This window comes from Solanum lycopersicum, chromosome 11 (genome assembly GCF_036512215.1).
Source record: "Solanum lycopersicum chromosome 11, SLM_r2.1".
NCBI lineage: Eukaryota > Viridiplantae > Streptophyta > Magnoliopsida > Solanales > Solanaceae > Solanum > Solanum lycopersicum.
The window spans coordinates 52,773,913-52,798,950 of record NC_090810.1 but is presented as its reverse complement, the minus strand read 5'-3'; the positions used below and the strand labels follow the sequence as shown (position 1 = coordinate 52,798,950).

The 25,038-nt window shown below is 33.4% G+C and overlaps 1 protein-coding gene across 1 annotated transcript; it reads right to left on the bottom strand.

Moving 5' to 3' along the window:
• Positions 1-5,486: 5,486 nt before the first annotated feature.
• LOC138339462 (uncharacterized) lies at positions 5,487-24,597 on the bottom strand. Its single transcript, XM_069291062.1, has 14 exons — positions 24,469-24,597; positions 23,902-24,156; positions 10,461-10,530; positions 10,299-10,354; positions 9,839-9,920; positions 9,654-9,732; positions 9,307-9,504; positions 9,162-9,230; positions 8,901-9,039; positions 8,565-8,851; positions 8,304-8,499; positions 7,062-7,679; positions 6,157-6,785; positions 5,487-5,700 (listed from the first exon to the last, which is right to left on the bottom strand). The coding sequence occupies exons 1-14, from the start codon at positions 24,595-24,597 to the stop codon at positions 5,487-5,489; spliced, it is 3,021 nt and encodes a 1,006-aa protein (XP_069147163.1).
• Between the last annotated feature and the right edge of the window lie 441 nt (positions 24,598-25,038).

The following is a 25,038-nucleotide window of genomic DNA, read 5'->3' as shown; positions in this document are numbered from 1 at the left end:
ATGTCATGACTTCTTAAAAGGTCATGATTATGCCGAAAAGACACAAAAAATACAATTTCACTGAATTGTGCGTTTTTCAATGAGTTGTGCCTTTCTAAGGAGTTGTAACTTATTCAATAAGTTTTGACTTTTTCAAAAGGTTTTGACTTCTCAAAAGTTTATGACTATTTCTATAAGACACAAAAAATACTCTCATTTTTTTAACCACAATTTTTTTTATCTTTTACTATACTTTTTCTTTCATTTTAAAAGATTGCTTGTGATTTGTTTCATTGAGTGAGTTTGAATAAGGTTGTAAGTGATGCCTTTGATCTTAGTATATGCTGATTACTATCGAGTTTTGAGTAAAAAGACATATTTCTTTTTGGTGAAAATAGAAAATATACAGTTTTGTGAGCGTATTACTTATGCCATTAGTTGTATGACAACGTTGTGCTGCCTTTTCGGTAATAATTTTAACAGATAAAAGTTAAATCAGTTGCTAATAGTGGTTCCTTTGTAACTTGTTAGGTGCATGGTTGTGGTGATAACTCTCAAAATTTCACAATTATCCCCTCAACCTATGCAAGATCTTGTGGGCCCAGCGTGTGTTGACATTTTTTTCAAGCTAGTGCCACGTAGGCTGAAAAGTGGTTGAAAATTATTTATAAAATAAGTTCAGGGGGGTAATAGAACCTTAGTATTGTATAAGTATGTCTTTGGAATTTCGGGCAATGATTCAGAGGGTACTTAGGCATTTTCCCGAATTAACTTTTGACCACTAATTTTTCATATTATTATACCGCCCCTATGCATGTGATAACACAATGTTGTTCTTTTTCATCGAATCAATCATGCTTTATTTACAATATTATAAATTACTTACAAGTATATGAACAATATCTTTGTTGGGTGTAAGATAAACATTTGATAAAATATATATATATATATATATATATATATATATATATATATATATATATATATATATATATATATATATATATATATATATATATATATATATAAGTTAACTTGATAAATAGATCTAATTTATTTACATAGTCAATTGGGAAGTCCATATGATAGTCAACAACAAGAACACCATTTATTATGTTATAACTTTTAACATACAAAACAATATCATATTTATAATAAGTAGGAGGCTCCTAACCTCAAATTTAATTATCATTTTACCCTTATTTTAACTCTAAAATAAATTAATATTAATATCTATTTAATTAATTAAATATTAAGTAAAAGTTATATTTAAATTCATGCATCAATGAGATATTAATGCGTCATATATTCATGTACTAATTAAATGTAGTTAATGAAAATTCTAATAACTTTTCAATTTGAATATGTACGATAAGTGGGGGTAAGTGAAGAGCCTATCAAACATACTCACACCAAATTATTTATATTCCTTGTGTTATTCATGTTTGTAATCATCTTGCATTCTACAGTAGGTTAGTCTATATCCCTTGTAATATTTTCTGAGTTGATAATTCATAAGATTTAAATAAAAAATATAAGATTCATAATATTCCATATCATTATGATCAAACACCAACGATAATTGTCATACTTGATACCAAGGAAATGGGGACGGAGAAGCATTTTCACAGAGCTAGACGAAAGAGATCAATTAAGAATGTGAAGAATACTCAACACTTTATGAATATGTGGTAGTTTGTAGAAACTTCTTGACCTATTTATAGGTGAATTTCCATTAAAGAAAGCTCCTTCTTTAATGGAAATTTACCTATAAAAGTAGGTTAAGAGGTTTCATCAAAGTACCCCATTTTTAGAGTGTGTTGGTTATTATTTAATTTCTTAATTTTCATTCCTCTATCATTGCAACAATGTTTTCCCGTTTCAATCACATGTTGCCAAGAATGTCAATTCTATCAATGTTTAATGATACGGATATTAAATGTTATGATTCTTGTATTTTAAATTTTGATTGTGTGATTTATTGTCACGACCCAAATTTGCAGGTTGTGATGACACCTATGTTCCCAACCAATAGGTAAGCCAACAGAACATATTAACCTAACTAAACCAACAAATGAGTAAAAAAACTATCACTTAGCAAGAATATCCAACATTGAGTTCCTTATAAGAACGAAATGTTGAAGCTAAAACATATCACCCCAAGAAATGGTGTCTTAAGTACAAGAGCTTCTAGAATACGATGCAAGTCTGAAACTAAAATGACAAATCTAACATAAGGGATATCCTGTCTGAATACTGAACAACACAATACGAAAAGATAGAGGGAGGTGTGGGCCACGGAACAGCTAAGCAGCTCACCACAACTCCAAGACACTCCAAACTCGAACTCAAACTGCTCCTCGAGATGTGCTCCTACTCGGAATTGAATCTGCACCACAAAGAGTGCAACAAGTGTAGTATGAGTACAAAACCACGTGTACTAAGTATGTCTCATTGTCCAACAAGAACTAGTGACGGTAGTTATATAAGAAAATAAATTCTTAGATTATACAAGTATATATATATATATATATATATATATATATATATATATATATATATATATATTACACTTGCTATTTAAGTTTCATCAATAAAGGAAATCAGCATCAAGTACTTTCCAAACACCAAACGAAACATATACTCATCAAGAATGAATGATGTGATGGAATGCAATGCAATATGATACCATAAAATGATATATCTCAAAATATCCAGTACACACTCAACCGTATATACACGATACTCTTTGTAAATACATCAAGAGTTCATAACCCATGGGGGACTCGCGAGGTCCATATACCGACACGGACGATCTCCACGTGTTTGTGCGGACGATCTCAACGCACTATCATAATATTAAACAATTTCCGCACGGACGGTCTCCATGTCCCAAAATTACAATCTTAACATCTCACCATCCCCTGCACGGACGATCTCCACGTGCCCAAATTATACTCAATCTCATGTCAATGTATGTATACAATATTGTTTCAATATAACGGGATAAAGATGCATCTCACTCAATCAATATCAACAAATACATAACCACCTCAATTATCACAACTATACGGGTGTAATAAAGATAACACAATCACACAAAATTTCAAGTAAATAGTATATCAGCTAATGCACATTTGCTTGGAAATTCTCAAATTACAATCCGCATTATATAGTAATAAATTTTAGTTTTATAACACCGGTACTCGTACCAATGCCCGTCACACCATTGCTACGAGACCCCCATCTTTCTCCCTTACCCCTTGTCTATTTCCATTTTTTTCTTTAATTAGGATAATGTCCTTCAACAAGTCTAAAAGTCTTAACATAGCTCAAGTCCCGAGCTCGTGTCACGAATCATCAATAGTTCCTTCCCTTTTCGCAAAGTTTCGGAATGTTCACGATCTACCAATGATGCAATATAAGTAAGTAAGCGAGTTTGTAGACATTCAAATTCTTATATGCCTATCATAGACCCTAAAACTCACTCATATTTCTAACTAAACTCACATCTAGATATAGTTTTAATTCCAAAATTATCATACTTGTCAAATTTCAACCCTAGAGTTAAGCCTCAACTCATCTAAATATCATGAATTTAATGATATTCATCAAGACGATACCACCAAAATTGATTAGCTATACCCATATATATATTAAACTTGAAGAAGTAAATTATATGAAAAATTTAAAATAAAATAAAGTAACCAGGGAACTACAAAGATTTCCACTTATGTGCAGACGTATATGATTGCCAATGATCTTTTATTTTTTTTTCTTTTTATTTATTCATAACTGATTATGCCTAATCATTATTCAATGATTAGGCTTGGTATAATTTATATAAATAATTCCCTCCTTCTATTATAGTTCATGAACGTGATCACCTTTCCAGCTTCTGTGAAAATTAACAATTTCACGTCCTTAAATGCTCATCCCCAGAAACATGATCAATATAATTAATTACTTACTCCATTAATCTTCTTCCCCTATCATCTAATAATACTCAATACAATACCACACGACAGGATACCATATTCATACATTATATTTTCTAATCCAATAACTTATAATTTAATTGGTAATTTTTGAGATAAAAAAATAATATCTAACTCGAACCACTGATTGCAAAACCAGAAGCATCGCATGAGTATTAAAAAGGTAAAATTTTCCCTTTACTTCACTTTTCATCCATCCTATTTATTCATTCCTAATAACAAACTTAAAAAGTTATTTACATCCCAGGGACCACATCGAACAACAACAATCCAGAATTGACTTATCCATTAATTTGTTTCAACCAAAAAATACTTCCATCAATTCCTACTTATATTAAGATCATCCAATCATATACAAATTTCAAAATATAATTAAGCTCTTAATTGCAATATCTATTCATTATAAAGTTTGTCCATTACCCAATTAATTTCCACGTAAAATACCACCAAATTGAAAACTTCCCCCAGCATCCCTTTTTGATTTTTACGTTACCACACATATTATTTCAACACCCAGTATCTTAAATCCAATTACAAAGAACTAACGTTGAAAACCTTTACATGAGTGAAGTCTTCCCGTCTTTAGGTTGATTATCGCCGCTTGGGTAGTTTCTACCCCTTTTAATTTTCTGCCTTTCTAATATTAATTAAGTATAACAAATAAACTAATCCCACTAACTTAAATCAATATATTGGTCAAGCATAAAGATATTAAGTAAATTAGGAGTATGACCCACTAACTATTAACAATATTAATTCTTCACTAAAAATTTTTATCAACTAAATACTCTTAGCCTTCGAATAGTAAAAAAAATACCCTTTTAAATTTTCAAAAGGGGTCAGACTAGTCCTAGTTCTCAAAACAACCTAGCGGGTCGTTACATCACCTACCACTTAATCAAACGTCCGTCCTCGAACGGGAAAAGAAAAGAACTAACCTGAACGCTCAAAAAGACAAGGATATTTACTCCTCATATCTTACTCTGTCTCCCATGTAGCCTCCTCCACTAGACGATGCTTCCACTGAACCTTTACTGAAGCAATCTCTTTGGACCTTAGCTTCCGAATTTGCCTATCAAAAATGGTGATCGGCTCTTCCTCAAAAGTCAAATTCTGATCAAGTAACACTGAACTCCATTGAATCACGTAATCACCACCCTGACGATACTTCTTAAGCATTGAAATATGAAATACAGGATGGACACCTGACAACCCAGGTGGCAAAGCCAACTGATATGCCACCTCACCAATATGCACCACAACCTCGAAAGGACCAATGTACCTTGGACTCAACTTGCCCTTCTTTACAAATCTCATCACACCTTTCATGGGTGAAACCTTAAGCAGAACCCTTTCTCCAACCATAAACACCAAATCACGAACCTTCCTATCTGCGTAACTCTTTTGCCTTCTCTGAGCCATCAGAAGTCTATCTTGGATCAACTTGACCTTGTCCAAGGACTCCCTCAACAAATCTGTACCCCAGGGTCTAACCTCAAATGCGTCAAACTAACCAATTGGAGATCGATATCTCCTACCATACAAAGCCTCAAATGGTTCCATCTCAATGCTCGAATGATAACTATTATTGTAAGCAAACTCCGCTAATGGCAAGAACTGATCCCAATGACCACCAAAGTCAATCACACACGCCCGCAACATGTCCTCAAGAACCTGAATAGTCCTCTCAGGCTGGCCATCAGTCTGAGGGTGAAAGGCTGTACTAAGATTCACCCGAGTTCCTAACTACTTCTGCATAGACCGCCAGAAATGAGATGTAAATTGAGTTCCACGATATGAAATAATAGAAATGGGAACCCCATGCAAACGAACTATCTCTCGAATATAGACTTTGGCTAACTTCTCTGAATTATAGGTCGTCTGAACTGGTACAAAGTGTGCAGACTTAGTTAGTCGACCCACAATGACCCATATAGCATCAAATTTACCCAAAGTACATGGCAATCCTACCACAATGTCCATAGCAATACACTCCCACTTCCACTCAGGTATAAGCATCCTCTGTGTCACACCTCCAGGCTTTTGGTGTTCAGACTTCACTTGTAGTCAATTCAGACACTGGGATACAAAATCTACTATGTCCCTCTTCATACGACACCACCAATAATGTTGCTTCAAGTAAAGATACATCTTAGTAGCCCCAGGATGAATAGAGTACCTCGAACTATGAGCCTCCTCCATGATCAATCTAGTCAAATCACCTATACGGGGAATACATATACGACCCTTAATCCTCAAAAGTCCCTCACTATCAAGAAGTGCAGCCTTGGCTTCTCCTTTTAAAACCTTGTCTCTAATCTTACAAAAATCATCATCATCTAACTGTTGAGCCCGAATCTGCTCCAACAAGGATAACTTACCCTCCATATAAGCAAACAACTTACCAGATTCTGAAATATCAAGTCTGACAAAGCTATTGTCCAGGGATTGGACATCACTAGCTAAGGGACGCTCGCCAACATGTAACATGGCTAGGCTACCCATACTCACCGCCTTCCCACTCAAGGCATCTGCTACAACATTTGCTTTGCCTGGGTGATAAAGAATAGTCATGTCGTAGTCCTTGAGCAACTCCAACCATCTCCGTTTCCTCAAATTCAAATCTCTCTGATTGAATATATATTGGAGGCTACGATGGTCCGTTAACACCTCCCAATGCATGCAATAAAGATAATGCCTCCAAATCTTTAATGCAAACACAACAGCCGCCAACTCTAAATCATGAATAGGGTAGTTCTTCTCATGAACCTTTAACTGCCCTGAAGCATAAGCTATCACCCTTCCCTTCTGCATCAACACACAACCAAGATCAATCCGAGAACCATCACAATATACAACAAAACCCTCTCCCTCCACGGGTAGGGTCAAAAATGGAGCAGTAGTCAATAAAGTCTTGAGCTTTTGGAAACTAACCTCACATTCGTCAGACCACTGAAAAGTCACCTCCTTCTGTGTCAATCTAGTTAATGGAGATGCAATGGATGAGAAACCCTCAATAAACCGTCAATAATAACCTTCATGGCCCAAGAAACTCTGAATCTCAATAACTGAAGCAGGTCTGACCCAATCTCTAATCGCCTCAATCTTCTTAGGATCCACCATGATCCCCTCCTTGGATACTACATGTCCCAAGAATGCTACCGAACTAAGCCAAAACTCACACTTTGAAAACTTTGCATAAAGCTTCTTCTCTTTTATAATCCCAAGCACGATCCTCAAATGATGTTCATGTTCCTCCTTAGTGCGTGAGTATATCAATATATCATCTATGAAGACAATAACAAAGGAATCCAAATACGGTCTCAAAACTCCATTCATCGAGTCCATAAAAGCTGCAGGGTCATTAGTCAATCCAAAAGACATCACCAAAAACACGTAATGACCATAACGTGTTCGAAAAGCTGTCTTAGGGATATCCTCCGCCCTAACCTTCAGCTGATGATAGCCAGATCTCAAATCAATCTTGGAGAAAACAGAAGCACCCCGCAACTGATCAAACAAGTCATCAATACGAGGTATCAGGTACTTATTTCTGATGGTCACCTTGTTTAACTGTTGATAGTCAATACACATATGCATAGATCCATCTTTCTTCTTCACAAATAACACTAGAGCACCCCAAGGAGATACACTCGGTCTAATTAAACCTTTGCTCAACAAATCCTGCAACTGCTCCTTCAACTATTTCAATTCAAACAATGCCATACGATAAGGAGGAATGGAAATATGTCGAGTGCCTGGCTCCACATCAATACAAAAATCAATATCACGATCTGGTGGAAGACCTGGCAAATCGGTCGGAAATACTTCTGAAAATTCACTCACTACTGGAATAGACTCAATCATAGGAGTCTCGATACTAGTATCTCGAATGTGGGCCAAGTAAGCCAAACATTCTCTCTATACCAACTGACGAGCCTTAAGGAATGATATCACACCCTTAGAAGGATGACTAAGAGTACCTCTCAATTCTACTATAGGAATTCCATGCATAGCTAAAGTGATGGTCTTGGCATGACAATTTAAAATTGTGTGGTAAGAAGATAACCAATCCATACCTAGAATCACATCAAAATCTATCATATATAAGACCTTTAAATCTGCATGAGTGTCATACCCCATCAAAGTAATAGTACATAAACGATACACACGATCTACAACTACAGAATCCCTGACAGGAGTAGAAACACGTATCGTCAAATCAAGAGACTCACACAATATATCAAGACTAGGAGCAAAATATGTAGACACATAAGAATAAGTAGAGCCTGGATCAAATAATACAGTAGCTGGTTGATGACTAACCGGAATAATACCTCTGATAATAGCATCAGAGGCTTCAGCCTCTGGCCTACCTAGAAAAGCATAACAGTGAGAACGACCTCCATCAGATTGTGAACCTCCACGACCACCACCTCGACCAGAAGGAGAACCACCTCTACCTGAATGAGAACCACCTCTACCATTCTGTGGACCACCCCTAGCTGGAGGTTGTGCAGCCCTGGAAGTCGAAGCCTAAGAACCCTGATGTAAGCCACCACGTCTAGTCCTAGGGCAGTCTCTTACAAAGTGTCCCATATCACCACACTCAAAGCAGCCCTTACCAGACGCTGGTGATGAGAGGAACCTGAATGAACAGAATGCCCTCCACGAACTAAAAGTATAGAAGATGAACCTTGCGAAGTATGAACCGAGCTCGAAGAGTTATGCCCAACGTAACCAGCCTGAGACGCTGGTATAGCAGCATGAATGGGTCTGCTGGATTGAGGGTGATAACCTCTGCCCAAGTAACTGCGACTCCTAGGCGGAGCACCACCATAATAACCAGAATAACAAGTCCTCTTAGCCTCTCGCTGCTCAATCCTCACGTCGAATCATCTCAAACTCCTTAGCAGCATCTACCACTTTTTGGAACGGAACACCAGAAGCAGAAACCTGAGAAACTCCTAGACGAATTGGAATAATCAGCCCTTTAACAAACCTCCTCACTCTCTCAGCCTCTGTGGGAAGTATTATCGAGGCATGCCTAGCCAAGGCATGCCTAGCCAAGGCATGAAATTTACTCTCATACTATGCAACTGACATACCATTTTGCTGCAAACCCTCAAACTCGGCCCTATTGCGGTCCCTCTCACTGCGTGGAACAAATTTGGATAGAAATACCTGAGTAAACTGAGTCCAGGATAGTGGATGAGATCCAGCTGGCCTACTACTAATATAATCCCTCCATCACTGCTTAGCAGAGCCAGTCATCTAAAACACTGTATAGTCAACTCCATGAGACTCCACTAATCCAATATTATGCAACCTCTCGTGACAACTAACTATAAACTCATATGCATCCTCAGCTAAGTCACCAGTATAAGTAGGAGGATTTATTAGTCTGAACCTCCCAAACATCTTTTGCTCATCAATACTCATAGAAGGCCTGTTTACCAAATGTGATGTCATATCTGGAAACTCAATACTATCCAAACGAGGAGCTACAGCAGCAGCTGGCTGAGTCCTGGGAGTCTGAGAAACTGGAGCAACTATCGGATCTGGAGTTTGACCTCTAACACGGGTCTGTGAGCCATCATAAGTGACAGGCAAAGCTCCTTCCTGGGCCATCCCCTCTAGGATTCCTAACATACGAGCCAAGGTATCTTGAAGCACTGGGGGACAATAGTACTGGTTGGAGCCTGAGCTGGCGCATCCCCCTCGACACGATCTTTCACATCCCCATGAATAACCTCTGCATCATGAGATACGCTCCTATCACGACCCTGCGTATCTACTGGTACTTGAACATCAACAAGTTCTCAACACGGCCCCTACCCTGACCCGAGCTCATATCCTACCTCTACCTCGGACAGTGTTCCCAAAAGCAGGCACAGGATTAGGATCCTGACCACAATTTGCTAATGTACGATTTCTCTCCATCTGAGAGAGAATGAGATATCAAGATTAGAATTTATACAAGGTCAAGTAAGCATAATAATAAATTAAAGAATAGAATATTTCCTAAATGTCCTATAGCCTCTAGAAGATAGGTGTGGACGTCTTCATACCGATCCGCAAGACTATACTAGACATTGCTCTTGTACTCTTGAGACCGATGAAACTAGCGCTCTGATACCAAATTTGTCACGACCCAAATTTGCAGGTCGTGATGGCACCTATGTTCCCAACCAATAGGTAAGCCAACCCAACATATTAACCCAACTAAACCAACCAATGAGTAAAAAGAATAAAACTTAGCAAGAATATCCAACATTGAGTTCCTTATAAGTACGAAATGTGGAAGCTAAAACATATTACCCCAAGAATTGGTGTCTTAAGTACAAGAGCTTCTAGAATACGATGCAAGTCTGAAACTAAAATGACAAATCTAACATAAGGGATATCCTGTCTAAATACTGAATAACAGAATACGTAAAAGAAAGAGGGAGGTGTGGGCCACGGAACTGCCAAGCAGCTCACCACAACTACAAGACACTCCAAACTCGGATTCCAACTGCTCCTCGAGATGTGCTCCTACTCGGAATAAAATCTGCACCACAAAAAGTGCAACAAGTGTAGTATGAGTACAAAACCACGTGTACTCAGTATGTCTCATTGACCGACAATGAAGAATTAGTGACGGGAGTTATATAAGAAAATAAATTCTTAGATTATACAAGTGTATATATATATATATATATTACACTTGCTATTTAAGTTTCATCAATAAAGGAAATCAGCATCAAGTACTTTCCAAATACCAAGCGAAACATATACTCATCAAGAATGAATGATGTGATGGAATGCAATGCAATATGATACAATGAAATGATATATCTCAGAATAGCCAGTACTCACTAAACCGTATATACACGATACTTCTTGGAAATACATCGAGAGTTCATGACCCATGGGGGACTCGCGAGGTCCATACACCGACACGGACGATCTCCACGTGTCTATGCGGACGATCTCAACGCACTATCATATTATCATACAATTTCTGCACGGACGGTCTCCACGTGCCCAAATTACAATCTTAACATCTCACCATTCCCTGCATGGGCGATCTCCACGTGCCCAACTTATACTCAATATCCTGTAAATGTATGTATACAATATTGTTTCAATATAAAGGGATAATGATGCATCTCACTCAATCAATATCAACAAATACATAACCACCTCAATTATAACAACTATACGGGTGTAATAAAGAAAACACAATCACACAAAATTTCAAGTCAATAGTATATGAACTAATGCACATATGCTTTGGAAATTCTCAAATTACAATCCACATTATAAAGTAGTAACTTTCCGTTTTATAACACCGGTACTCGTACCAATGCCCGTCACACCATTGTTACGAGACCCCCATCTTTCGCACTTACCCCTTGTCTATTTCCATTTTTTATTTTATTAGGAAAATGTCCTTCAACAAGTCTAAAAGTCTTAACATACCTCAAGTCCCGAGCTCGTGTCACGAATCCTCAAGATAGTTCCTTCCCTTTTCGCTAAGTTTCAGAATGTTCACGATCTACCAATGATGCAATATAAGTAAGTAAGCGAGTTTGTAGACATTCAAATTCTTATATGCCTATCCTAGACTCTAAAACTCACTCATATTTCTAACTAAACTTCACATCTTGATATAGTTTTAATGCCAAAATTATCATAGTTGTCAAATTTCAAGCCTAGAGTTAAGCCTCAACTCATCTAAATATCATGAATTTAATGATATTCATCAAGACGATACCACCAAAATTGATTAGCTATACCCATATATATATATTAAACTTCAAGGAGTAAATTATATGAAAAATTTAAAATAAAATAAAGTGACTAGGGAACTACAAAGATTCCCACTTATGTGCAGACCTATATGATTGCCAATGATCTTTTTTTTTCTTTTCATTTATTCATAAGTGATTATGCCTAATCATTATTCAATGATTAGTCTTGGTATAATTTATATAAATAATTCCCTCCTTCTATTATAGTTCATGAACGTGATCACCTTTCCACCTTCTGTGAAAATTAACAATTTCACGTCCTTAAATGCTTATCCCCAGAAACTTGATCAATATAATTAATTACTTACTCCATTAATCTTCTTCCCCTATAATCTAATAATACTCAATACAATACCACACGACAAGATACCATATTCATACATTATATTTTCTAATCTAATAACTAATAATTTAATTGGTAATTTTTGAGACAAAAAAATAATATCTAACTCGAACCACTGATTGCAAAACCAGAAGCATCGCATGAGTATTAAAAAGGTAAAATTTTCCCTTTACTTCACTTTTCATCCATCCTATTTATTCATTCCTAATAACAAACTAAAAATTTATTTACATCCCAAGGACCACATCGAACAACAACAATCCAGAATTGACTTATCCATTAATTTGTTTCAACCCAAAAATACTTCCAGCAATTCCTTCTAATATTAAGATCATCCAATCATATACAAATTCCAAAATATAATTAAGCTCTTAATTGCACTATCTATACATTATAAAGTTTGTCCATTACCCAATTAATTTCCACATAAACTCCCCCCAACTTTCCTTTTTGAATTTACATTCCCACACACATTATTTCAACACCCAGTATCTTAAATCCCATTACAAAGAACTAACGTTGAAAACCTTTACCTGAGTGAAGTCTTCCCGTCTGTAGGTTGATTATCGCCGCTTGGGTAGTTTCTAACCGTTTTTATTTTCTGCCTTTCTAATGTTAATTAAGTATAACAAATAAACTAATCCCACTAACTTAAATCAATATATAGGTCAAGTATAATGATATTAAATAAATTATGAGTATGACCCACTAACTATTAACTATATTAATTCTTCACTAAAAAATTTTATCAACTAAATACTCTTAGTCTTCGAATAATAAAAAAAATACCCCTTTAAATTTTCAAAAGGGGTGAGACTAGTCCTAGTTCTCAAAACAACCTAGCGGGTCGTTATATTTATCAACTCAGATAAAAAGTTAACCAACAACTTAATGTTGTTGCATCAACTTTTCCAGACCAACCATTTCCCATATGTTAGAGTGATGAGTTGCAGACAAGATTTGTTGCTATCTATGAACTTGGAGGACGTAAGACTTAGTAATTTTCACCGTTTATTTCACTTTGTCATATTTACGTTTTACATTTTCTTTTTAAAATATTTATGTGTATTTTCATATTCTCCTTTTTATAATCTTACCAAATGTCCAGTATTTATTATAGATTTAACTCGTATTTATCATAAAATTTTCAATAATTTATGTAATTAACTTGTTATGAAAGCTTCTTCATCTTCAGATTTAGGTAATTAATATTTAACAATGGATTTACAAAACATATTGTCACTAGTTCCATTAGCTTAGCAACTTCTTAAAAGAATGATTCACACCAGGCATGTGTCCTTGATGTTCACAAATTACACTTATAGCGGAATGTTTCCTAGTGTTGTCTAGATGAATGTTATTACAGTTTATAGTACATAAAATATAACTTCATCAATTACTCTTACAATGGTACAAAATTGGTACTTCAAACAACTTTTAATTGGGGAAAAGCAATAGTTTTATTCAATTGTAATTGTTTCCATGTTCAAAGTATGTATCAAAAAATTAGACCACACTCAACTACCTACTAATCGCCCATCATAATTCACAACTTTCGTATCCTTTTATCTACGATTATGTTCTAGATAAACTGTAGGTGTGATGTCATGTAATTATTATTAGATAAGAGACCACATTCCTATAGTTTATTGAGAACGTAACTATTCCTATATTTTATTGAGAACGTAACTAATCGTAGATATATAGGTGAAAATAACGAGAACAATAATTAAGAACTCTAGATTTTGGAGATGATATTCAAGCGAAATGTTACAAACTCTCGATAATCTAGATGATTAGTTGTAACTTGTAAGGTATAATTGAAATATAGGTTTTCAAATAATAATATTGTATGCAATTAGACCAACTCATTGACCTTGGCTATTTTCACGTATAACGTTATGCAATCATACCAGGTAATTGGCCTATTTTAATGTAGTTATCCCATTAAGGGTCTTTTGAACAATTCTCTTGATATTTATGAACAACTCCTACAAGAGTTTGAGAACACCTATTATGTCATGTTGCATATCGGGAGTGTATCTAAGTTTACTTAGTCAAATGGAGGGATATTTATAAGGCTGTCAACAATTCGGAGATGAAACTAATAATTTATGCTAAGTTTAAGAGTGTTTTTTATACTTCTCTAATTTTGACAAGGTATCATTTTAGTACAACAAAAGATTCATTATGCATTTCAAGTCAAAATCCAAAGAAAAAAAACCTCTATTGTAGAGAATGTTATAAATATTACTATTTTAGTTGAAGAAACCCATGTTGACAGGTTATGATTTAGTAACAAGTAGAGTACGCATTGGAAGGGCTTAATAACTTTTGGTGCATCTTTGTTGTTTGCCAATACAATAATGAAATGTTGTACATACATACTGTTGAGAAGGCTACTCTTGCAAAAGATTTTTTGATCAATATCTATTTTAGATGTACATCATATTTATCATGAAATTTCTCAATATTTTATGTAATTAACTTCTTATAAAAGGTTATTCATTTTCAGTTTTAGGTGATTAATATGAGCAATAACAAATAACTAGATTCTAGTTAAATAAAATTTAAATTGTCAATGAATTAAATATAAGTTCTTGTTGATTTCATACATTTTTACTATACCAAAATATAAATCATGTCTTGAATTATTCTTATTTCAAGCTAATTCTATGCAATATATATATATAGATATAAAGGTCCAAGAAATTCTCCATATCTCTAGAATGATCCACCAAAGATTATTCTTTTCCCAATGCAACTCTTTAAGATGATCCATTTAATATCAAATTACACTAAGGTCTGTTTGGCCATGCTTTATGAAATCATGATATGATATCACAATATGGAAATATGAGATGAAATGAAGGTTTGTTTGGACATGCGAATTTTCTCGTAAACGTGAAAATCTCATAATTTGTAAAACTATTAAAATAGACACAATAGTTTATTCACTCTTACCAAATAAATTATAAAATTGCATGATAACTTATTACAAACCTATTTGTTCTCACTTAAATAATTGTTTCGTCAAACTTTAATTCAACAAAATAAAGTTTAACTTCAATTTTAGTGAACTAGTCTTTAATATAATCCTCCCACATAATATGGACAATCTCCTCACATTGAATTTTCATTTCTAGATATGAAGTCTTCCATAACTTGCAGACATAGGGGTGTACAAGTAAAATTAAATTAAAAAAAATTGATTTGTGATTTCGTTTTATTGGATTTGCAGTTAAAAAAAACGGCCATTCTTTTATGTGTGTGTGTGTGTGTGTGTGTGCGTGTATGCGTGTGCGTGCTTGCGTGCGTGCATGCGTGCGTGTGTGCGTGCGTGCGTGTGTGTGTGTGTGTGCGGTGTGTGTGTGTGCATGCGTGCGTGCGTGGGTGTGTGTGTGTGTGTGTGTGTGTGTGCGTGCGTGCGTGTGTGCGTGCGCGTGCGTGCGTGCGTGCGTGTGTGTGTGTGTGAGTGTGTGTGTCTGCAATAATGTTATCTAATCAAAGTTAAATCAGTTTCTAATAGTGGTTTCATTGTAACTTGTTAAGTGCATGGTTGTGGTGATAACACTAAAAATTTCACAAGTACCGCCTCAACCTATACACTATCTTGTGGGCCCAACATGTGTTGACATTTTTTTTCAAGCTAGTGCTCGTAGGATGAAAAGTGGTTGAAAATTATTTATAAAATATGTTCAATGGGGTAATAGAACTTTAGTATTGTGTAAGTGTGTCTTTGGAGTTTCGGGCAAAGATTCAGGAGGTACTTATGCATTTTCCCTATTTAACTTTTGACCAATAATTTTTCATCTTATTATACCGCCCCTATATATGTGATAACACAATGTTGTATTTAAATTCATGCATCAAATAACATCTTAATGCATCATATAATCATGTAGTAATTGAATCTAGATAATCAAAAGCCTAATAACCTTTCAATTTTAATTTGTACGATAAGTGGGGGTAAGTGAAGGGTTTATCAAACATACTCACACCACATTAGTTATATTCCTTGTGTTATTCTAGTTTGTAATGATCTTGCATTCTACAGTAGGTAGTCTATATCCCACGTCAAATTTTCATTACTAGTATGTAATTATAAGAATTCTTACTATTTTATTTATTTGTACTTCTTAAAATTTCATGCATATTCATCTTCTTTTTGTTAAGAAATATGTAAATTATGATAGTTACAAGATGAACATACTCCAATATGAAGTTGTAAGTAAATATTTATTTTTCATATCTCCATCGTTTTGTGTTCTTATATATAACTTCGTACTTGATTACTGTATTTTTGAATTCAAACTTTATTCTTTTTTTAGGATATATATAGTAAATCTAATCACAGTTTGTATTTATCATTAATTATTTTGAATGTAAACATGTTAAATCTCATAAAATAATATTTATGTCTTTTTCATTGTCTGATATTTATCTTTTTAATTCAACATATTTGTACTTTTCCTTTTTATATGTAATCTCAAATGTTTAAAAAATTCATGTCATTAACTGTTACAGAGAGGTACAAACTAAGTACAAAAGTAAAAAAATAAATAAAATAATGTATCGTAAAAAAATGACTAAGTGATACATTGAATAATATTGTTTTAGAATTCATTATATATATATATATATATATATATATATATATATATATACGTATTATCTTTATTCTTAACATATTCATGCCTCATTTTCCATTTGTCTTATTTATTATTATTATATGATTATAGTTTTTAATACATATGATATGTTTCGTCTAGAGTAAGTCATGTTTTGTCTAGATTAAGTCTACTTTTAACAAAATGTAATTCAATTAGTACGAAACTATTTTTCTCTATATATTTTAATGTGATGTCTTTTATTATGGATTTAATGTCTTTATTTACTTCTTCTTTTTTTGTTTAAAATTGTAATTTTTTCTATAAATTTGATGGTATACCGCCCAAACATTTTGTAATACTATTCTTTATACGTATCTTTTTTATAGACAATTTTTTTTTATTATTAAAACTTGTTTTTAGTCATTAAAATATATTAATTCCTCTGATAAAATAAAATATTTATTTTTCATTAAGTATTTAATATATCAAACCTAAAAAATCTAACACAATATTTTATGTTATATTTTGTGCAGACTTATATTCTTATGTTAAATTACATATGAAAGGACTTAGATTTGAACTTCGCTACATAAATTAAAGTTTTCTAATATCATTTAGGGGACAAACGTGTGATGCACGTTCCGAGAACAGTACTAAAAATAGTTCTAAAAAATAAAATATAGTCGTTCTTTTTACATGTTCATATGGCTATTGAACATTATAACGTGAAATACATATGCAAACACATTTCGATAGATGACAAGAAATATATACAACAAATATCGTCTATAAGCTAATATTATTGAGATACCTTGAATTAAATTATTGAACCTTAGTTAATTGAAATTAATATATTCATTTAACTAATTAAAAATTTCATTGACCATCTTCATATGTTTGTGTGAATAAGAGATATATACTATAATCCACATTGAACATACAACAAAGAATATGTAATGTTATACTGTTACAAACCATATTATTAAAATCTTCGCTAAATAAATAATAGTATTTAGTGTAACATAATTTTTTTAATTGGTAATCTTGTGCAACACATGAAAAATAATAATAATTTAAGTTGATATTTAGACATTATGAGTAAATCCTAGAATCTACTCAAATTTACGAAATATTCTATTAAAGTCATAATACGGACTACACAAGAATATAACACTAACACTAGGCACAAATCAAAGTAAAATCTCCAATATTTAGTGACACTCAATCCTAAAATCAAAAAATTACAAGAAGACAAAGAAAAAACCATACGAACTAATATAACAAAAAAACCTAGAAACATATAATGCATATCAAAAGACAAAATGCCCTTAAACTGAGCTCGTAGGAGAAGGGGGAAATCACGAAGGAACTAACCTCACGAGAGAATGAAAAAATATACTCCCTTTTCACATAAAAGTAGACATACTAAGATTAACTATGAAAAATGAGTTTTTTTTGTCTCATGCTAGTCATTTAATATGTGGTTGAAATATTCCTACATGAATCAAAAGATTTGTTTGATTAGCCAACATATAAGTGTTTGTGAAACACGAACAACATCAAGTTTACAATTATATTAAAATACTGAGGTTCAATGAGTTCAGATAACAAAAGAGTAAATAGAAGAGTTCACAATAAAAATTCATACAAGTATAAGGACATATCACGTAAATAATAGCGATCACAATACACGTAGGTTGTTCTAGATACACTCAAGTAGATTAACATGTCTCTAAGATACACAGAGAAATATTGTGGGTTCGTCTCCCTCCCATCTTGCTTGTAACTCTTTTATCTCGCTCGCGTATTCGATATGCAAAATACATGCTAATTATACTAGATTTTTTTCTATTGCTGTATAAACAACACAAATGTTTTTTTCCATATTTTATTTTAAAATCTTCTCATTTTTCTTGATGTTATAAATTTATAAACTTGAAATGAAAAACAAGAAAAAAATAAGAAGGGCTAGCACGGCCCAAACCTCAAACCTTCTAAAACAGGGTTGTGTCGAGCATTTTTAGACCCTTCAAAATGACGAGCCGATCCATCCAGGCACTTGAAATTCCTTGGCCCATGAGGCTTGGGCAAAAATGAGTTTGGCCTGCCCTTTTTAACACCTCACTCTATATAAGCCTATATTAAACAATTTTACCTTTATTCTTAAACCATAAATAATCCGCAACACTATAATCTCTGTCATAGGTGATGGAGGACATCGCTGCTTTGGGAAGGAGTATTTTGATAGTAGTTACAGGCGATCGTTATTCTGGTGTAGGAACTCCATTGTTAGATTACACCGGTTCTATGATCATCTCTTTTGGTTTCTTCCATGTATTTATCTACTCCATTTTTTGGACTGAGATGAATTTATTTCAAATCCCAAATTGTGTTTCTTTGCTTGATTTTTATGTTTTTTTTTGGGAAGTTTTCTATTGGTTGCTATTTGAGCTTCACTTTATTTTCAAGACATGATATATCACCTGAATTTTGGGATTTTAGTTTCTTTAGCAGCTACAAAGATTCGTTAATGAGATTAAACTTTTAGGTAAAGGGAAACTTAGATTTTGTTTCTAAATTTTAATGAGTGTTTGCAAGAATATACTACTGAGATTTAATAAAAAGGAGATATATAAATCTAACTTCATATAAATAAATAAGTGAATCCTTTATTGATTTCAACTTTCCACCTCTCTATTTGTTTGCATCTTCAGTTAATTCGTTGTGATACTTCAATAATTTTAAATTGGGTTAGAACATATATAGAAAAATAAACAATAGACAACTTACAATAAAATATAAAGAAAAATGACTTATGTTATCAATATATGCAAGTGCATGCTCTCTATCATTAGATCTGTATTATTTGTGTTTCAAGTGCTTGATTCTTAAGTTTCACATATTCTATCTAATTGTTATTTAACTTAAATCTTAAAACTGTATATTTAATGATGAGCCAGTGATTTCTTACAATAAAAATACAAGAAACTAATTGTGATTTCATCGTTGAATGCATATCCTTTTGTTTGATTTTTCAGTTGTAGTCCTCTTTGTCCAAAGCTATGATGAACTGGGCATTTCTATGAAAAGATTTTATTGATACAATGGCTCTGTATGTTCCCAACTGAGGTTTTACTTTTGAACGAGCCATAATGAATCCAAGAAAAATACTTAATACATTTGGATGCTCTATTCTCTTCCTCAGGTAACTTACTTCAACTATATTTTCTGGGTGGATGTTATTGTAGTTAATAGTACTTATAACATAACTTTATTAGTTTCTCTTACAATGTTACTAAATGATTACTACAAACAATGTTGTATTCAACTGTAGCTGACAATGGTTTCCATGTTATGCAAAGAAGCTCGCTGACTAAAAGTATATATTGAAAACACTAGAGCGATAAGACATTAATTAAATCTCATATTATTTTCATTTTCACTTGTACTAAATTGGATGTACATGCAACCCTACTTCTACCCAATGGAGGTAAGGTTGAGAAATATTTTTCAATAGACCCAAGTGAAGCATATCAAAATAAATATTAGAAAAAACTACAATAATGAACAAGTCATATTAAGTGATATTAATCACGGAATAATGATATTAAATAACCTTTTATAACAATTTAATTGCATAAAACATTGAGAAATTCTATGATAGATATGTACAAATACGTGTTAAATCTAAAATAGATATCGGACATTTGATAACACTAAAAAAATGGGGATGCACATACAAACATACATATTTTACAAAGGAAAGTAAAGACTGAAAAAAAATATATATAGAAAAATTATATGAAAAAGAGTAAAACATTAATAACCCTAGACTCACCAAATTCATCAACAATAGCAACACATCTTACATGAAACTCATTAGCAATCGACGCAACAAAATTAGGCTGAGTTGTTGAGTCATAAGATTTAAATTAAGAATATAGGAATCATGATATTCAAAACATTATGATCTAACACCATGAGAATTATTATACTTTACACCAAGGAAAAGGGGACAAATAAATATTTTCACAGAGCTAGACGAAAGTGATCAATTAAGAATGTAAAGCATACTCAATACTTTATGAAAATGTGGTAGTTTGGAGAAAATTCTTGACCTATTTTCACAGGTGAATCTCCATTAAAGAAAGCTACCTCTTTAGTGGAAATTACCTATAAACACAGGGCAAGGGTTTCTCCAAAGTACCCCATATTTAGAGTGTGTTGGGTATTATTAACTTTCTTAATTTTCTTTCCTCTCTCTTTGCGACAATGTTTTTCCATCTCCATCCCATGTTGCCAAGAATGTCTATTCGGTCAGTGTTTGATGATAATGGTATTAAATGTTATGATCCGTGTATTTTTATTTTTGATCTTTGAATTTATAAACTTAGACAAAAAGTTAACTTACAACTTAATATTGTTGTTTAAACATTTCCAGACCAACCATTTATCATACGTTAGAGTGATGAGTTGCATACATGATTTGTTGCTATCTATAAACTTGCGGACAAAAGAGTTTGTATTTTTTCACCTTTTATTTCACTTTGTCATATATACGTTTTCAATTTTCTTTGTAAAATATTTATGTGTATTTCCATATCCGCCTTTTTCTAATCTTACCAAATGTTCAGTATCTATTATAGATTTAACTCGTATTTATCATAAAATTTCTCAATAATTTATGAAATTGACTTATTATGAAATCTTCTTAATTTAAAGTTTTAGTTAATTAATATTTAACATCAATTTGAAAAATATATTGTCGCTATCTCTGTTGGCTAAGAAAATCCTCAAAAGAATGAAACACACCAGGCATGTGCCCTTGTTGTTCTGAAATTACAAAGACGCTTATAAATTCTTGATGTTTATGTGTTCCTTACCATTTCTTTGATTATATATGTTCCTTACTATTTCCTTGTAAAAAACATGGGTTTTCATTCAAACTGCCATTTTCCCCTGTTGTTGGTGGAGTTTTAGAAGACAAAGGCATGTGAAGAAAATGAAGAAATGGGTGGGGCCCAGGTTAGGGACAAGGAGAAAAAACAAAGAAAATGAAATCTTTTTAAAAATAAAAATAAATCCATGTGTCACAAGTAGATTTGTTTATTTCCCTACGTAAAATGTTTTTGTCCAACGCCCTAAGCTGAATCTGAAAATATAAAAATGTTTCAAACTTAACAATCAAAACCTACTTTAGGTGTTTATAATTAATAAGGCTTACTTGAAGTGTCTAAGTAAATGTTAGGGCCATGTTTAAGGGGTTATCGATGGGTTCATCCTAAAAGATTAATTATTGAACCCTTTTCCCTAACCCTATCCATGAATTGAAGTTTTATATGATTAGGGTTGTTAGACTTGATTATGTTATTCTTTACTTCTCTATAATGATGATGAGTGTATCATTGAATTTTTTTGATAAATTGATGGTAAGATCTTGAAGAAGGTTTTAGAAGCTATTTGGTAAGACCTTTATGATTATGAGTTCTCTACTTCAATAATCTTGATATATTCTTGATGATGATATTTATTTGAAGTATTATTTTGTGAATAGATTTAGAAGATGATTTTATGATGATTATGATAGCATGTTATTAATATGTTGAATTGTGAGATCATCGTAAGGGTAAGATGATACAAGGTTGAAGGTGATTCTGTTGTGTGTCTTATATGATATGACTATGATTTGTTGATCACACTAATGATGGATTGGGATAAAAGGAACTTCTCATCCTATACCTGATGAACTAATGAAATGATTATACAAGGGGTTAATATTCTATGGACTATATTAACATTTGATAATTAAGAATGACCTAAATGAATTTCAAAGGAAATTTAACTTAGCACCGGGCGAACTAGATGTGATAGGTTTCCTTTTCCAAGATGGAAGTTAGGTTTACTAATGTTCTCATGAGATTGAGACCACCATGCAATGTTAATACATTAGTTTCTAGTATATCACTTAGTTCGTTAACTATGTTTCCCCCCATAGGAATGCAAACTAGTGGATCCACCTAGAATGTTATGTTCATGTTTGGTTCTACCTTGGAAAGTAGATCACCTTCTTTCGGTTTAGGGTTTCATGAGACCGTATCCATGTTTTTCTCACATGGTGTATTTTCGGTTAAGGCGAGTGTTCCTTAAAGTAAATTTAATGAATAGAAGTAATAAAGATGGACACTAACTAGGGTGAATTAAGAGCGTACTACTTAGTATGGGTAAGGGTATGAGACTTTTACCTATGTATCAAACAAGTTGACCTTGAGGGGAATCATAGGAGGTTGTTCATATGTTCTTATGGACTTGTGGTATAATGAAATGTATCATGTTAGTCTTTTATGTCGTTGCTCTTATATGATGTTGGCTTTGTTTGATGAACATGATAATGGTCTAAGTTGATATGTATGTTGGTGACTACTCATGATGTTATGTCATATAGGGTAAGGCATTACTTATGATCTCTTTTCTAGTTTACTTGATTATGTGGGGTTATGGGTATTCACATAAGTATTGCACTTGTTGGCTTGGGATTATTTTGTGACTTTTTCAGTGAGTTTTGACTTTTTTTATTAAATTGTGACTTTTTTTAAAGGTTTGTGATTTTTCACCGAGTTTTGACTTTTCCAAAGAGTTGTGCATTTCCAAAGAGTTGTGATATTTTCGATGAGTTTGGACTTTTGAAAGAGTTGTGACTTCTAAGAATTGTCATTTTTCAATAAGTTGTGACATTTCTAAAAGGTTAGGACTTCTCAAAATGTCAGGACTTCTCAAAAGGTCATGATTATTCCGATAAGACACAAAAAATATAATTTCACTAAGTTGTGACTTTTCCAAAGAGTTGTGTCTTTCCAAGGAGTTGTAACTTATTCAATAAGTTCTGACTTTTAACCACAATTTTCTAAATCTTCTACTATACTTTTTCTTGTATTTTAAAAGATTACATGTGCTTTCTGTCACGCCCCGAGGTACCCCTGAGACGCAAACACGGGACCTAGGACCACACAATATTCCAAGCAATAGACTTTCCGCAGATCGCGGTACATGGATGAATAAGATATCCGTAGTTATGCACTTCTGCAATAATATGTTGTCTCAACTCGCCCACATTATGGAAACACAATCTACGTGTAGTAGAGAAGTACACCATCTACCCCTTGGGAGAAAACCTCCTCTCTCTGATTATGGATAGCACCCATAATTTCAAGCAAGATTGAATCACTATCTTGTTTTTCCTTAACCTCCATGACCAAAGAAGATTTTACCCCATTCTGAACTTTTACACCACTATCTGATATGCTCATAAGGCGAACTTCCAAGCGAGCAAGACTATGAGCATCCTTCACTACCTCCTTCCTTTCTTCCTTTACATGAGCTACACTATCTTTAGATAATCTACTAAGAGCATTTGCTATTACATTCTCCTTTCCAAGATGTTCATGCACACTTATATCACAATCCTTAAGGAACTAAAGCCATCTCCTCTGGAGAAGATTCAACTTCTTCTGGGTGAACACATACTGAAGGCTTTTATGGTAAGTGAATACATCTATATGAACACCAAACAAGTAGTGTCTTTAGATCTTAAGTGAAAACACCACTGCTGCATGCTCGAGGTCATGAGTTGGATAGTTTTTCTCATGCACCTTAAGCTGTCTAGAAGCATAATCTATAACCTTATCTCATCGCATCAACACATAACCAAGGACAACTTTGGATGTATCGCAATAGATTACATAACCATCTGAAACCTCTAGTTGAGTCAGGACAAGAGCTGTAGTCAATCTAGTTTTCAATTCTGCAAAGCTTTTCACACAATCATCTGACCATTGAAACTTGACCATCTTCTGAGTCAACCTAGTCATAGTGACGCTATGAATGAAAATATTTTCACGAACCTTCTATAATAACCCGCTATGGATGAAAATATTTTCACAAACCCTCTATAATAACCCGCTAGACCTAAGAAACTCTTGATATTACTTGCAGAGGTAGGTCTAGGCCATTGTTTCACTGCTTCTATGTTCTCCAAATCCACTCGAATTCTCTCATACAATGTGACCAAGAAAAGCAACTGATTGAAATAAGAACTCACATTTGCTAAACTTAGCGAATAACTGACGATCTTTAAGAGTCTGCTGAAAAACTCTAAAATGACCTGCATGTTCTTCCTCATTCCTAAAGTAAATGAGGATATCATCAATGAAGACAATAATGAACTAGTTCAAGTATTGCTTGAAAACTATGTTCATCAAATCTATATAAGTTGCAGGAGCAATGGTTAGTCCAAATGACATAACTACAAA

Bases quoted from the DNA above. Each gene is read 5' to 3' on its own strand.
- LOC138339462 (XM_069291062.1), bottom strand. From the start codon at position 24,597: ATGACTAGGTTGACTCAGAAGATGGTCAAGTTTCAATGGTCAGATGAT. The intron at 24,157-24,468 runs GTAATCTATTGC...CATCTTGGAAAG, and splicing joins TAGAGGTTTCAGATGGTTAT to GAGAATGTAATAGCAAATGC. The intron at 9,040-9,161 runs GTATTTCTATCC...TGCCTTGGCTAG, and splicing joins CCTGGACTCAGTTTACTCAG to GCATGCCTTGGCTAGGCATG.